General features: G+C 34.3%; 1 protein-coding gene across 5 annotated transcripts in view; it reads right to left on the reverse strand.

Annotated features, from left to right (window-relative positions):
* TRIQK (triple QxxK/R motif containing) overlaps window positions 1-16,917 on the reverse strand; it is an 84,615-nt gene that overhangs the window by 41,102 nt on the left and 26,596 nt on the right. For 3 of the 5 annotated variants that reach the window (XM_032421688.1, XM_032421691.1, XM_032421687.1), the window contains one exon: window positions 111-192. In XM_032421688.1, the coding sequence (XP_032277579.1) occupies window positions 111-171 (61 nt within the window). In that variant the 5' untranslated portion in view covers window positions 172-192. The remainder of the gene's footprint in view (window positions 1-110; window positions 193-16,917) is intronic. The other 2 variants (XM_032421690.1, XM_032421689.1) reach the window with 1 other exon arrangement.

A 16,917-nucleotide genomic window follows, 5' to 3' on the forward strand; every position in this document is an offset into this window, starting at 1 on the left:
TTCTGTGTATCATATGTATTAAGGAAAAGTTATTTTCTTAATATCACACATAATTGCCTTTTTCTTTATCTTAATTCACAGGAATGTATCAAAGGGAATTCATTGCTTACCAATTTGCTTTCTGTACTGATCAACAGGAAGTTTTATAGTGGAGGCATCTTTTCTACCCATCTTTGATCTCCAAAATGCCTGCTGCAAAGAAAGAAAATAATTATGATGAAGTCCTAAAACATCAAAAGGACTATCTACAAACTTCAGGAATAATTTATTCCATAAAATTCATTTTTAAAGCAATGGGTAAAAATGTCTTTGACTTATTCCCATTAGATATCAGTAAAGAACACAAAATTCTCTCAAATAAATTATCAAGGATACAATTGCTGGTAATTAAATTTCCCAATTATTTGTTCTTGGTAACATTCATTTTATCAAGTACTATCAATACTCAATTAAACCAAACTGTTAGAGAGTATTATCTGTAAATGTGAAAATCATGTACCATTTATTCAGAAGGGTTGGGGTTGTAGGCATGCTCTTGGCAGTATGTTTCTTTCCAATTACCTATTCTGTTACACAAAAAGGCTAAAGTTTGAATCTCAGATACTTTGAATCTTGTTTTAAAAAGCATGACATAGGTAACAAAAGTGCATAAATTTGAGTTCTAGTTCTGTCTCTTCTTCTGTAAACAGTATAAATTACTACCATTTACTAATATTCTCATGCTTACTACATTATATGCACTATTTGATTTAATCCACAACACATCTTTTAAATCTTATTATTTTTATTGAATTTAAATATGTGGCAGACATACGTGGAACTTAAGAAACAAAACAAACAAGCAAAGGGGAAAAAAGGACAGGAGAGAGAGGCAAACCAAGAAACAGACTCTGAACTATAGAGAACCCACTGATGGTTCCCAGAGGGGAGGTGGGTGAGGGGATGGGTGAAATATGTGAGGGGGATTATGGAGGGCACTTGTGATGAGCACAGGGTGTTGTATGGAAGGGCTGAATTACTGTATTGTTCACCTGAAACTAATATTACACTGCCAACGAACTGAAATTTAAATAAAAACTAAAAAAAATATATGTGGCAGAGATTGCACGGTCACATGGAACTAAGCAGAAATAGTAAGAAGGGTATAAAATCTGAGGGAATTATATTTACAAGGAAATCAACTTTGTCTAAAAAAGTATGTGAATGAAAACCAATCCTTGGACCTCTAAACTTAAACCAGCAGATTGCAGCCCCCAAGGAAGGCAAAATCTGTAGATTTGGAACATCCACTTCATATGTGACCAGAAAGGAGAACCATCCAGAAGGGAGGGCCATAAAGAACAATGGACAAGGGAACTTCTCTAAAAAACCATAATTAGACTCCAAGGAAGAAACTTCTGTTAGTACAATGGGCATTCTCAGTGGCCTCACGAACAGCAGGTTTCCTTATCATGCTGGATCAGTGCTTCCTGTATGTTTCCCATTCTTCCCATCCGTCCTTTCTAAATGGGACTGATTATAGGAGATATGAAGCAGTTACCTTCTGCTTCACCATTAGGAAAATTTTATAGTCTGTAAACTTCAAGGAAGCATATTCCAACCTAAGAGGGAGCACTATGCTCTGGCTTGAGATCCTTGGCTTTGTTCTGGATGCAGTAAGCGGGGAACTTTAGGATTTTCCTACTAAAGAGTCAGGAAAAAGGATATGCATGGCTATATCATGACCAGAAAGGTGGACTATAGGAAAAATCGCTGGCTGCTTACTAAAATACATGTTCTCCTTCGTTTTGTTTTGTTTTGTTTTGTTTTGTTTTGTTTTGTTTTGTTTCCTGAGCTCACCTGACAACTTTTCCAGCCTCCTTCTATATTAGCTGTGGGCATGTGATTGAGTTTCAGCCACCAGAATATGAATAAATTAGTGTTTGCTACTTCTAGAACTAACCTATAAAAACTTTCCATATGTACTCATTCATGTGGCTAAAATGGAAATGGCCCCCAGAGTGATGCTGGAAATAATGTGATGATGACGACAGAGCCTGTGACTTCCTGGATCCTGAACGACTACACAAAGGAAACCTACTCAACCAACTTGTTTTTCTCTTTCACACTGCTGTGAGAACAAGAATTAACTTGTAGCATCTGAGCCTCTATACACTTTATATTTGTTTGTTACAGTAGGTAGTACCACCCTAACTAAAACAAGTATGTATAGATGTCTCCATATAAACTATTAAACTGTAATTTTCCTAAAGAACAATATTAAGGTTCTCAAATGCCAAATGTCTTTGAAATCTGTTCAGATCAAACTGTATTGTTTATTTATACATATGGTCACACAGAGCAATCCTAACAATGATACCACCCAACACTGTAAAAGGCATCCCCAAATAATAATTACTACTTATGTGTAAGAAAATGATAAGTTCTGCTAAAAATCCATTTTTCTATACATAATAATCTTCAGATTTAATATTATGGTAATATTTGAGAATGTGTAAAGTAAGACAAAGTCAAATAAATTAAATCTTCACCTCTCATAAACCATGTAGCTATCACATCTAAGATAATATAACAGTAAAATTTCAGAAATGAAACCAAGACATCACCTAACCCTATATTCTCACTTGTTATTATTCAGAACATTAATACAAGCATCATAAAAAATATCAATAGATATGTTATAATTTATTAATATAGCAATCCATTTGCATAGTGTTTTGCATTTACTAATTGTAAAGAGGAGTCAAGTTATTTTAATCTTGATTATGTGGGGCTAGAAAAAATATCACCATTTCAGGAGAGAAGTTAGTTTAAATAAATAAATACACAGACATTAATCCCTCTTCAATTTAGTTTTGTCTGTTGCCTTTATGGAATAGCTTAAATTTTTAAAATGCAAAATACTAAGGCCACCTACCAAAACAGTCACTCACTATGCTTCCTTCAATTCCTGCTTGGTCATTTAAACCAGCATCCTAACAGAGATAACACTTTAAAAGCCAATGTTTTATTCATTCCTTACCCGTTGTAAATAAAAAAGGAAGGGATTCATAGAGAATATCTTTTCAACAAAAGGAATTAGATTTTACTTATTTTAAAATGTACTTTAAATGAACAAAGTGATACCAAAAAAAGCTAAAGAACCTAGGCCTATACTCTATGAATTGATACATTTTATATGTATAAAACCTGTGAATATAAAATCCTTAAAAGAACTTGAACCTAAGAGATACATTAAAGAGGAACTAGCTTTAAATTTTTGTTCCCAATGATTTTGGTGACTGATAATCCTTAACCAAAATTTCAAAAATTAAAACTTTATTTTCTGAAATTATTCTACTCCATTCTTTATTTATTCTATTCTATTCTTTAAGCAAAATAAAATTTTACCAAATGTTGAAACAAAAAAACATCTAAAGAACACACCCATGCACAAATACCTTACATTTTATTAGCTGTAACAAACACAAGAAGGTAGAAAATATTTTACTTTCCTAATAAACACACTGAGGCTATTTTAAATGATCTAAAGAGATTCCCATTCATGTGTATGGTGCAAACTGTCAGCACCTCAGACATCTAGAACCTCTAAAATGTTCTGACTTTTCTTTGTTCTTCAAAGCCTTGCAGTAATCATCATTCATTTCTATTGCTTTGATGGTTAGATAGCAAACTCCCAAGAAATCCAGAGAGACATTAGCACATAGAGCCGCAATTTCTAATAAGACAGCTATTTGCATACAAGATCAGCCACAATTTAAAATGTGTTGTGATAGATGCGGAAAGGGAATAACAGATTTATATTAGCATGTACAATACCAAGATTGTTTTCACAATTTAATTCCATGGAGATTACATCTCATCACCTTCTTTTATAAAGAACACCGCATTCCCTGAGGAACTAACTTGCTCTGAGACCCAGCTAAACTAAAATATGGATTAATAAGATAATATTTATTATTTATGAATTTCGCTGTAGGAATGATTTCAGATTAAACCATCAGAGAACTTTTTAACATTCCTGAAACTTGATAACACATACTTAAGGAAGAAAAAATGCTAATTTTATTTAATGCCTAAATTGCATATTAAAATACTTCATAATTAATTTTTATTTAATTAAAACTTTACACTCTTCAGGACTTTTCAGATTAAAGAGAGTGTTTTTGTATTTAATATCCTTTCTTAACCTGAATTTTACACAGCAATTTGCCACACGTATTTTTAAGTACAATATGTGACCTTTAAAAACAAACAAAGGTAGTGCAATATCCTATCACATTCCAACCAAGTTATTTCATTGCTCATTTATACCTTTTTTATGAAATCCAGAAAGAACAAGTAAAGAAATAAGAAACCTGAAGCCTTCACATATGTCTCTGCTTCCAGAAAAAGCATTCAATCCAGACTGTGACATTTAAATATAGATCAAAACACAGGTTATTAAAAAATTCAACCTATGACCACAGAAAAAAATAATCATCTCAGTTTTTAAGGCTAAAAGACCCTTCCTTAAAAAAATTCTTACTTTAGTATGAAGTTATAAATAGGCAGAAAAGATGTTTGGTTATGACTGGATCAGAATTAAGAACCAATCATGAAAATAAAATCTTATGCCAGATGTTGGGATGAACAAAGTAGTGGATAAATAAAGAAGACACTTGTCCCTAATCTGATGCATTCATTATTCCCAGACTGATGGTTTAAAAATTCAAAGCTGATCATGTAAGCAACATATTTAAGTCATCTAAATAGTGGCCCATTTCCTAGATAAAGTAAAAACCCTTAATATACAGGAACATTAATAACACAAGTTTGTCCTGTGTTCCTTACTCATCTTCTAGTGCACTATCAAATTCAGCTTTTAGTTCCATGATTTTGACAAGCTCATTCACATTTTTATGAATTTACTCATGCTTTACAATGTACTTTAAATGTCATTTCCACATTCCCCCACTTGTGGAATCTATATTTTAATATTCCAGCAAGGGCACATGATTCAGATCTTCAGAGATAATTCTCCACACTTAAGGAAATGAAAAAAATTAGTCATTTGGGAGACTATCAAAGTGTGACACAGTAGACAATGTATACTTTGACATAATTATAACATTGAGATAAGTTATTACAAGCAGGAAAAAATTCCTATTGTGTAAAACTGGAGAGCTAACCAGTGGTCTTCTTAAGTTTTCAGGGATCAAAGTGACCATCTCATCTTCACTTTGTCAAATTAAATTCCTTTATAACTGCAGAAAAAAAAATGTCAAAACTTCAATAGGTGAAAAGGTGATTTCTAAAATCCTGATCACTAGCCAACACTGACATAAAAATTCATAAGGAAAGAAACTACAAGATAGTTAGCTGTGTAACCCCAAAAAGTCATATACCAAGGGAATCTTAGTTGTTGGGACTCATCCTTCAGCTATATGATGGAACTAAAATGCAGTATCAACAAACAGTGCTGGAACAACTGTATATCCTTATGGGAAAACAAAGCCAAAATTAGACCCCTATCTCACACCACATATAAAAATCAATTTAGGAACCCAGTTGAAAATAGAGCTACCATACGACCCAGCAATTGCACTACTGGGTATTTACCCCAAAGATAAAAATGTAGTGATCCGAAGGGGTATGTGCACCCCGATGTTTATAGCAGCAATGTCCACAACAGCCAAACTGTGGAAAGAGCCAAGATGTCCATTGACAGATGAATGGATAAAGAAGATGTGGTATATATATACAATGGAATATTATGCAGCCATCAAAAGGAATGAAATCTTGCCATTTGCAACGACGTGGATGGAACTGGAGGGTGTTATGCTGAGCGAAATAAGTCAATCAGAGAAAGGCATGTGTCATATGATCTCACTGCTATGAGGAATTCTTAATCTCAGGAAACAAACTGAGGGTTGCTGGAGTGGTGGGGGGTGGGAGGGATGGGGTGGCTGGGTGATAGACATTGGGGAGGGTATGTGCTATGGTGAGCGCTGTGAATTGTGTAAGACTGTTGAATCACAGACCTGTACCTCTGAAACAAATAATACATTATATGTTAAAAAAAAAAAAGAAGAAGAAGAAGATAGTAAGAAGGGAAAAATGAAGGGGGGGAATCAGAGGAGGAGACGAACCATGAGAGACTACGGACTCTGAGAGATAAACTGAGGGTTCTAGAGGGGAGGAGGGTGGGGGAATGGGTTAGCCTGGTGATGGGTATTAAAGAGGGCACATATTGAATGGAGCACTGGGTGTTATATGCAAACAATGAATCATGGAACACTACATCAAAAACTAATGATGTAATGTATGGTGATTAACATAACATAATAAAATTTTTTAAAAAATCAATTTAGGATAGGGGCGCCTGGGTGGCTCAGATGGTTAAGCATCTGCCTTTGGCTCAGGTCATGATCTCAGGGTCCTGGGATCAAGTCCCATGTCTGGCTCCCTGCTCAGTGGGGAGCCTGTTTCTTCCTCTCCTTCTGCCCCTCCCACTGCTCATGCTCACTCTGTCTCTCTCAAATAAATAAATAAATAAAAATCAATTGAGGATAGATCACAGACCTAAACAAAAGAGCTAAAACAATAAAGCTACTAGGAAAAAAAGAGATTATCTTTATGACTTTGGAGTAGGCAAATATTTCCTAGAACACTAACAGTATAGACTATAAAGAAAAGAAAAGAAAAAAAGAGGATGTACTGAACTTCATCAAAATTAGTTTTTGCTCATCAAAAGATACCAGGAAGAAAAAAGAAAATAAATATGTAATTTACAGATAGTTTGTAAATACTCATAATACCTGTATCTGAAAAAAGAACTTACATCCAGAATGTATAAAGAATTACTCAGTAATATACAACATACAACCTAATAAAAAAATAGGTGAAAGACTTGAACAGCAACTTCATCAAAGAAGATATAGAGATGACAAATAGGTACATGAAAAAGCTCAATACCATTAATAGTCAGCAAAATGCAAATTAAAATAAGAATTAAAATACCACTACACCCACTAGAATGGTTCAAATAAAGTTTTACTATACAAAATATTGGGAGGATGTGGAGCAACTGACCTTCTAGTACATTGCTGATGGGAGTGTAAAATCACAACCACTTTGGAAAAATTGGCAATTTCTTACAAAGTTAACTGCCAGCAATTCTACACCTAGGTATTTATCTAAGAGAGAGAAATACACACACCCACAAAAAAGCTTTGTACAAGGATGTTCATAGTATCTTTATTCATAATAGCCAAAAATTGGAAATAACCCTCATGTTGATCAACAGCAGAACTGATAAACTGTGGTTTATTCATACAGTATAATATTACTCAGAAAAAAAAAAAACACTGATAATATGCAACAATGGAGATAAATCTCAAAAACAGTGTGCTGGGTGAAAGAAGCAATGGCTCCTTTAGACCTAAATCGAGTGAGTATTCATCAGTTTGATGTGTCCTTGTAACATCATTTAACAATGGTGATCCTTGCCTCTTCCCTGAAACACTCATTAAAACACTTCCCATGGGCAAAGGAATATATAAGATGTAAGAAAGCGGAGATGGAAAGCATAGACAAATCTATTACAAAATAAGTAAAGGGAAGGAGAGAGATAGGATATTACTCAGAGAGGGAGAAGTTAGGGAAGATTTTTTTGTTATACTTTGTTTTGTTTTACTCTTGACGGCTTGTTTGTTTTTGAGTACAGATGGAAATCAGAGTCAGTCTAAATAGTAAGTAGAAGGAGCCAATAGAAAGTGAGGGGGTGAAAAGTCAGGGAAAAAAAATTAAAAAAAAAAAAAACGATTTTCAAGTAGGTAGGAAGAGATAGAATTCAGTGCACACTTGAAGTAATAATCACAGCAAACTACCTCTTTCACTTTAACAGTAGAGATGAAAAAAGGATGGGTAAGATTAATGTAAGTTTTGAGGTTTGGTAGTCCAAAGAAGTTTCACCTGGCAGCTCCACGTTCACTATGAAGTAGGAGGCATGATTATCTTCTAAGAGTGAAATAGAAGGTAGAAACTTTGGAAATTTGAGTGCAGAGGCTGGAATTTATGCTGGGGATATTTATGCAGGGGAAAATAGAAAAGGCTATCCAGGGAAAACAGGATTAATGAGAAACACTATGAGATCGAATTAATTTGGTAACCATGAACCCATGGTAGCATTAAACTACATGATTGAAAAATAGCATTTTTTTTTTCCTGAGTGCTCAGCTGTTCACTGCTGGCTTTAGGAAGGGATAGATAGGTGGATTAAACAAGTTTAGGTTTTCCCAGAGAGGCATGACAGAAGGGCAGTAGGGCAAAAAAGTTTAGGATACTATATAAAGTGGATAAAGTGATGTGTCACGGCGTCTAAAGCTAGAGAAGGAAGTGAAGACAGCAGAGGGTGTAGAGTTAAGCACAAAGTGAACCAATTTTTGGACTTTAAAATTTGGATGAGGTCAAATAACCACAGTTTGGGGAAGAAAAGAACTAGATTTTGTTTGACTAGAGAACTAAAGGTTATCAACAGAGAGTATGGAGTGATTGATGTTATTACTGAGATGGAGTAGGTTATGATCCAGAGTGACTAAAGTAATAGGAAAACAGCATGGCAGACAAGGAAATGAGGGCCAGGATAATACAAACATCACACACGTGGATAGTGAAGGCACCCAGGATGGTTGAAGGATTTGGGCTAAGGCGGAAAGACTCTAAGTTAGGAAGACGGGGGAGTGACCTGGATATCCACACTTAACAGCAATTAGGAGGTTGAGGTTACTATAGTCAAATGGAATCAACTACAAAGGAGCTGGGTTTCTTCTTTCATTTGTCTTGTTTGTTTTTAGATGCATGGAAAAGTAAATGAACTAGAAGTGGCAATAAGAAAATAAAAAGATAACAACCAGACTTTTAATCCACAGGTATGTGGAGAATTAAAGAAAGAAGAGTCTCCAGTTAAGGCTTTACAGAAATGGTGTCTATGAGAAAAATCAGGTTTCAATTAATGTCAAGAGGTAAAACTGATAATCAATGAAGTGCTTGAGGATGGATAGGGTTCAAGAATGATATAAAGAAAAATAGAAGAAAGAGAATAGCAAGAGATTGGTCCAGTAAAAGAATAAAAATAAACCACAGAATAACATGGGCATAAGTGTTCAGGGAAGAACAAATAGTTATATGTGTCATCTTGGATGGCAAATAAAGATAACAGGAATGTGTAATATCTTGAATTAGGTTATCTCAAAACTGCATTGAGTACGCAGGCCTCTTCAGGAGTCACCTGTGGCCTGGGTAAAATGAGGAAATTCCAGTCCCTCTGGAAAGGGTCCCCTGGCTGGAACTGAACACTTCAGAAGAAAGACTCAGGTCTCTAGAGTCTAGTTAGGTACCAACTCACCAGGAGCAACTAGAGGCTCTAGGTCAGCATTTGTCAAAATGCTGTCCATCCAACACCAACATCAGGAGTTGTGTGGGATGCTCATTAAAATGCAGATTTCCCCATCATAGTCCTACTGAATCAAAAGCTCAAGAGCTCAGGTCCATGAATCTCCAGGGGTTTTTTGTGGTTTTTTGTTTGTTTTTGTTCTTGTTTTTGGCCATTAATGTTTAAGAATCACTACTTTTCTTTTTAACCAGCTTATAGGTAATTCTGTGCACTAGCGTTTGAGAAACGCTGCTGGAAGTAGATGGAAGGCCTCAGCAGGAACTATGAGATCATTCAGCCTCTTTGGTGGAGGCTGAATAAGACAGTATGACAAAGCTGAGGAAGATTTTAAAAATCGGCTGAAACTTCAGACTTTTTCTAAATTCAACAGGAGACCATAAGAGGGTATTGTGCAATGAGGTAATCAAATCAGATACTTTTTAATATGTTTAGAAAGGCTAGAAGGTTGGAAGATAATTAACAAGCTTAAAACAAATCTAGGTACTTTCCAAAGGCAATCTACTAAGAGAGCAACACAGCAAGTAGAAAGGAAGAGACATTTGGTGTTTGACTTTTCAGATTTGGGAAGAGCAGAAAGGGAGTATGAGGCAGAGGAAAAGCTGAAGATAATGGTGCTTTTAAACTTGAGTGAGGATTAAGATACAAAGTCTCAGGCCTCATTATTCAAAGATACCCAGTCGGTAAGGTGGGGGAGAGACCAAGGAAGCTGAATTTTTAACAAGCACCAACTCCCTGCCAGGATTTTCAATCTCAAGTGGTACATGGACCACACTTGGCAAAATACTCGGTTAGAGAGATGGTATGTCATTAACAGAAATAGGTAATATAAGGAGTAATAGGGAGAAATAGATAGGGGTAAATGGTGAGGGTAGGGGAGTATTATAAATATACATTATAAAATGTTTATAATTGCTGTAAGAAAATAAGGCTCTTGTTTTTCCTGAAACCTTAGAACTGGTTTATCTAAACATAATTGTATCACTAATTCCCTGGCCTCCATCAAAAAATACCCACAAATATTTTACTTACTTTTATTTTAATGCCTTTTTAATGCACAGATTGCCGTGGCATCTGGACACATGACATACTTGAAAACAACACATTAAATTTATACTGCCCAGAATAGACAAAAAGCTGCCTTGCATGTACCATCAACAATGCTCATCATTGGGGGAAGGGGATGTTGCAGTAACAGGGTCCCATGGAATTATCATTTTTAAATTCAGAACTTTGCACGAATATCAAAGGGATAAACACTTCAAATCTGAGAAAGAGAGAATTTCTACCAAGTAAGTGACCATGTTCCTAACTGGAAAATGATCATTACTATTTACAGGTTTTAAATTCAGCAAAATGGGAAATGTACTTCAGTTAATTTCTTGTATTATATTTGCAAAAGGGGATAGGTTAGTTAAACTAGGATTGGTCCACTATTTACCTTTTAATTGTCAATAAAAAGTCATTAGTGACATAAATTATACTATCTTTCAAATAAAGGATTTTATATAATCGCTTCTCGGCCTTTTGGCTAAGACCAAGTGAAATAAAGGACTTTATTATGTCAACTGTACTGTCAAAAAGTTTCTAAGGTTACAATAATATGGTACCAAATAAACAAAACAGCAAACGCTGTATTTACTATTACAAAGTGCCGACAGAAGAAGAGACACATATTCAACCATATTGAAAGAGCAAGGACATCTACAATTCTAGTATAAAACCAGTAAGGCAGCAGTGTGTACTACGGCATGCTAAGAGCTTAATGAGTCAAGAGGAATGAGAAGCAAGTGTATGTTTGGCTTCAATGATCCTGAGGTAGAGAAAAGGCAGTTTTGTGTCTACTTTGACCGCTAACTAATACACCTTCAGACTGTTTTTTTCTGATGAGACAAAGAGTAATTGAAAATAGGATTATAGACCTAAAGGTCACGAGCCTTGATATTTCAATACTTATAATCCCTTTAAACTGGTTATTTTAGGAGAATTTATGAAACCCAAGATTGTTTCAATTATCATACAGATAATAAAAAGTTTTATTCTGTCCAGATGGTACCAAAAACTGGTGGCTAAAGGATGAGGGAAAACAATAAGTTCTAGATGCAAACATCTCAGATGGCATCTATTCTTATCTCTGTAATTCCTAAATAAACATATATATATATTATCATAATTTCTCAATATGAACTCCCTTTCCTTGATTCTCAAGTAACATTAGTGAATTCTTATGATTCAGAGCTTTCAGTAAGTTACCAGAGACAAAGGTTTACAGACAAAAAGTACATTTTTTTCTATTTAGCCCAAAGGTTTAAACACATTTCACTGGGAACGTCCAATATATCTGTGTTCAGTGTAGATGAAATGTTCTGATACACTCTAAATCTAACAAAATCACAATAACCAAGTTTGACTTATTTGAAGTTAAAAGTTTTTATTTTTCTTAGTTTGCATGTATTTACATTGAAGCAAACATGAACCAAGTTCCCCAAATATGGTCATTTTAAGACAATATATTAACAACTTTGGGAAGTCTACTGAAAAGCTTTCCTGTGCCTTGTCGATCTCTTAAAGAGAACTTGAATATGTCATTTCCAATGTTTCTTGACCAATATTTTTTCAAATTTGCACATTATCATCTCATGAAGCCTCTATTTCATGTAAAGTTTGGTGAAATAGACGGATTATTGGAAAGCTGATTTAGAAGGATTATAAGGGAAGTGAATAAGCCTCTGGTTGATCAATAAAAGATGTCAAGAACTGGCTAAGAGACATGCTTATCAGCTCCCCAGCTTCATATAGGATAGGAATATTCTGCCAACAGAGACCTAAAATAGGGTGACCATATAATTTACCATCCCAGCCAGAACATTTTGAGAGTGAAAGGGAACTCTGTGACACCAGGACAGCAAGTATGAACCAGGACTGCCGTGGGCCAACTCCTGCCCCAATACACTATTGCCCTAACTATAAAGTACACAAGTACAATTCACAACCCACTGTACCTCAACTAGTTTTGTCATTCATAAGGTGTTGCAGTAGAGGGAAGGAATGGCACATCTTCTGGAAAACTTATATTTCAGGAAACAAATGATTATTTTAGACAATACCTGCTGCAGATATGACAATACCACGATATCCGATTGTACTATGGGACAAACTGTCCTCATTTATGAATCTCTCTGTGACATATGGCACTACTGAGTATTTGGTCTTGAAACTAAGTTGGTTTCCCAGCCAGCACTGTCCCAATTCTCCCCTTTCCCATCTTGATTTCTTCTTTACCACCTTCATATGTACTCTTCCTCAGTCTGCCTGTTAAACACTGGTGCTCCCCATACTTCATCCATTCCACATATGCTCTCCTTTGGGTATCTCATTCCCTTGAATATATGTATCAAGGGCCTATATCCCTAGCCCTGGCTTCTTTGATCATATATCCAGCATCATTCTAACTGTGTATGACCAACCTGAATTTCTCATTTGTCCCAAAGACTGACTTGTTTTTCCTATGTTCTATCTCATTTATTTTCTAACTAAACTCAAGGAATTTCACAGAAGCAATGTTGTTTTCTTCTCATTGCATGTTTTCCTCAACTGGTAGTGTTAACTTTGATCACTTGATTAAGATTATAATCTACCTGATTTCCCCACTGTGAATTTAGTCTTTTCCTCTTTGTAATTAATAAGTATTTGGTTGGGGGTACTTTGAAATTATATAAAATATCCTGTTCTTCCTCAAATATGCAACTACTAGTTTAGGATTTATTGATGTTTTGTGCTGAATTAATTATACTCATACAGCTGTCACATGATGATTTTCTAATTTCATCATTCCTTCTACATTTATTAGCTGATATTCTATGGTATTAAAAAGTGTTTTCTTCTCCCCATTTATTTATTCATTTTTGTGTTTATAGCAGTATGTACTCGTAAATTGCTGTTTTATTCAATGGGTTAAAATTTATTTATATCATTTGTTTATTTTGATGCTTAAATTGTCCTGGATTTAGCCAATGAAAGGTCCTTCAAGTGATTTATATCTTGTTGACATATTGCCATCATTTTTTAAACACCTGTTATTTTCTGGCACAATAAAATATTCAAGGTTCATCTTACACTCTCCCTGATCCTGCCCTGGAATCTGCCATTTCTCCCAAGAGCCCAGTTACCTTTCAGTGAGGAATAGTATTTGGCCATAAAGATCTGGGGACAGGATATGCTGCCTGCTAATGTGTGATACCATTTCCAAGCTTGTCAGTGCACAGAGCTAGGGAACATACATATTGGTGTGAAGTCAGTGCTTCCAATTTCCAATCCAATGCCACACAATTCATTGTAGTTTTGCCCTTTCCACATTTATATTTGTAACTTTCTTCTCTAACAGTGACAAATCTATCAGCATTATTATCAATGAAATTTGTCATGTTTATTTTTTTGTATAATATTTTGTAATAAAAAGTTAATACCTAAGATTTTTTAACTTGTAGATCTCCTAAGAAACAATGGACAAAAGCCCATTTGAACTAAATCTAACAAGCAATTAACCTATGCTAATGTAGACCAACTTGAGGGTAATAGTAATATCAAATATTAAATACCCCACAGATGTCAATCACATTATTTTATGCCTTACAGACAAGTGCTCCACTCTATGGGCAAAAAAAATGAGACTGCTCTTAAAACAACTAGGCCTATCCCTAAACTTGGCCATGGGGTCTACTTCTCATAAGCATATGTTTGCATTCCGGAGGAATAGCTAGTGGAATAAAATCAATGTTCTCTGAAGATAAGGGTTAATGGAATTCTAAACAGACAACTAAAAGTGTCATTTCAATGTACACATAAATATTCATACATAAAAAAGGAAAAGTGCATATATTGAATTGCTAACATTCAAGATCTATAAAGATCTATATTGTGCAATTACATGTATGTATATTGATTCATCACTTAATCTAAAATTTGAAAATGATGGTTTTCACACTTTTTTTTATTAAACCTTTTATTTTAATTTCAGTATAGTTAACATACAATATTATATTATTTTAGGTGTATAATATACTGATTCAACAATTCCCTATAGTACTCAGTGCTCATCATAAGTGTACTATTTCACCCATGCCCCTAACCACCTCCCCTCTGGTAACCATCAGTTTGTGCTTTATAATTCAGAGTCTGATTTTTGGTTTCTTTCTCTTTCTTTTTTTCCTTTGCTCACTTGTTTTGTTTCTTAAATTCCACATATGAGTGAAATAATATGGTATTTCTTTCCCTGACTGACTTACTTTGCTTAGCATTATACTCCGTAGTTCCATCCATATTGTTGCAAATGGCAAGATTTCGTTCTTTTTTATGGCTGAATAATGTTCCATTGTATATACATACCACTTCTTCTTTATCCATTCATCTATTGATGGACACTTGGCCTGCTTCCATAATTTGGTTATTGTAAATAATGCTGCTATAAACATAGGGGTGCATAACTCCCTTTGAATTAGTGTTTTTGTAATCTTTTTGGTAAATATCTAGTAGTACAATTTCTGAATCATAGGGTAGCTCTATTTTTAATTTTTTGAGGAACCTCCTTACTGTTTTCCACAGTGGCTACACCACTTTGCATTCCCACCAACAGTGCAAGAGGTTATTTCTCCCCCATCCTTACCAATACTTGTTTCTTGTGTTTTTGATTTTAGCTACTCTGACAGTTGTGAGCTGATATCTCATTGTAGTTTTGATTGGCATTTCCCTGATTATGAGTGATGTTAAGCATCTTTTCATATGTCTATTGGCCATCTGTATGTCTTCTTTGGAGAAATGTCTGTTTATGTCTTACTTGTTTTTTGGGTGTTGAGTTGTATAAGTTCTTTATATATTTTGGATACCCTTTATTGGATATGTCATTGGCAAATATCTTCTCCCATTCAGTAAGTTGCCTTTTAGTTTGTGGCAATTATTATTTATGGCAATTATCACTTATGCTAATTATTAGTCATTTCAATGCGTATTACCTATTTCAAGTAATTAGATTTTCAAATTCAACAAAAACACCCTGGGGAAAGTCACTTAAGTCCATCTAGAGAGAGCAAAAGTATATCACTTATATGTAGAATCTAAAAAAACAAAACAAATGAACCAAAAACCTGAAAAAAACAAAACAAAACAGAAACTGACTCATAGATACAGAGAACAAACAGTTGCTTACAGAGGAAAGGGGGTGGGTAAAAGGGGTAGGGACATGGGCAAAATAGGTGAAGGAGATTAAGAGACACAAACTTCCAATTATAAAATAATTAAGTCATGGGGAGGAAAATACAGCATGGGGAATATAGTCCATAGCATTGTAATAACAGTATATGGTGACAGATAGTACTTACACTTACCATAATGAGTATGGCATATTGTATAGAATTACCAAATCACTATATTGTACAAGTAAAACTAATATAACATTGTATGTCAACTATATTTCAATAATAGAAATGTTTTAAAAACTTCGAAAAAATCACCTAGATTTTTCTTTCTCTCTCCTCTTTGGCTAACTTTAGGAAAAGCTAACTGGAAAAGAAAACCCTAGTTTGGTACATAGATGGTTTCTAAGAAACATTCAGTGTTAATATACCAGGCCAGAACATATAAAACTTTAGTTGAGCCCAGGCTTTAAAAAAAAGAAAAAAAAAAGATTGGATGACCTTGACAAAATCATGCTATTTCCCTTCTTAAATGATTCCCAAATTTCCTTCAAATTAGAAAAAACTAGTGTACATGATCATATGTATCAGGTTAAGGATAAGTATTTTCATGCCTACAAACAAATCGTAGAAACAAGCATATTGGAGAGGCCCAATAATAATACTACATATATTTTAAACATATCTTTTAAAACCAATGAAAGATATGTACACAGAAGTAAAGTTAATCTGAGTATATAAGGGGAAATAAACATCTCAAGGCAACCATCAAAATGCTCTTTATGGTTATTTTGTTTCTAATAATTTCATAATCCTGTATGACTTACTAAAAAATAGCTTTATTAGTAAATAAGTGTCAAAAGTATAAAAATAACTAGTACACATCCAATTTCACAGAAGTTGCATTAAATGCATTCATTATATTGAAGTCTCATGTGATTATATCATTACCATTTCACTAATATAAGGATTTCTCAGACTGCTAGTTTTCAAACAGATTGTGTTATTAAAACTTATATTTAGAAACAATGATGCAAATTGCTCATTTTTAAAACCACCAAACTATACTGCCAGAGAAATACAATAAAAAGTATTGAGTTTAAAAACTGAGAAAATAGGTTAATGGGGAGAAGCACTGGGTTATTAACTAACATAATTCTACTATGTAGAAACAAGTAAATAAACAAAAATAGAGAAAAAAGTGCAAAAATACAAAAGTAAATTTCTTCTTCTTAAAAGATTTATTTGAGACAGAGAGAGATAGAGGGGGAGGCAAAGGGAGAGAGAGTCTTAAAC

The sequence above is a fragment of the Phoca vitulina genome, unplaced genomic scaffold (assembly GCF_004348235.1).
Source record: "Phoca vitulina isolate PV1807 unplaced genomic scaffold, GSC_HSeal_1.0 scaffold25, whole genome shotgun sequence".
NCBI classification, from domain to species: Eukaryota; Metazoa; Chordata; class Mammalia; order Carnivora; family Phocidae; genus Phoca; species Phoca vitulina.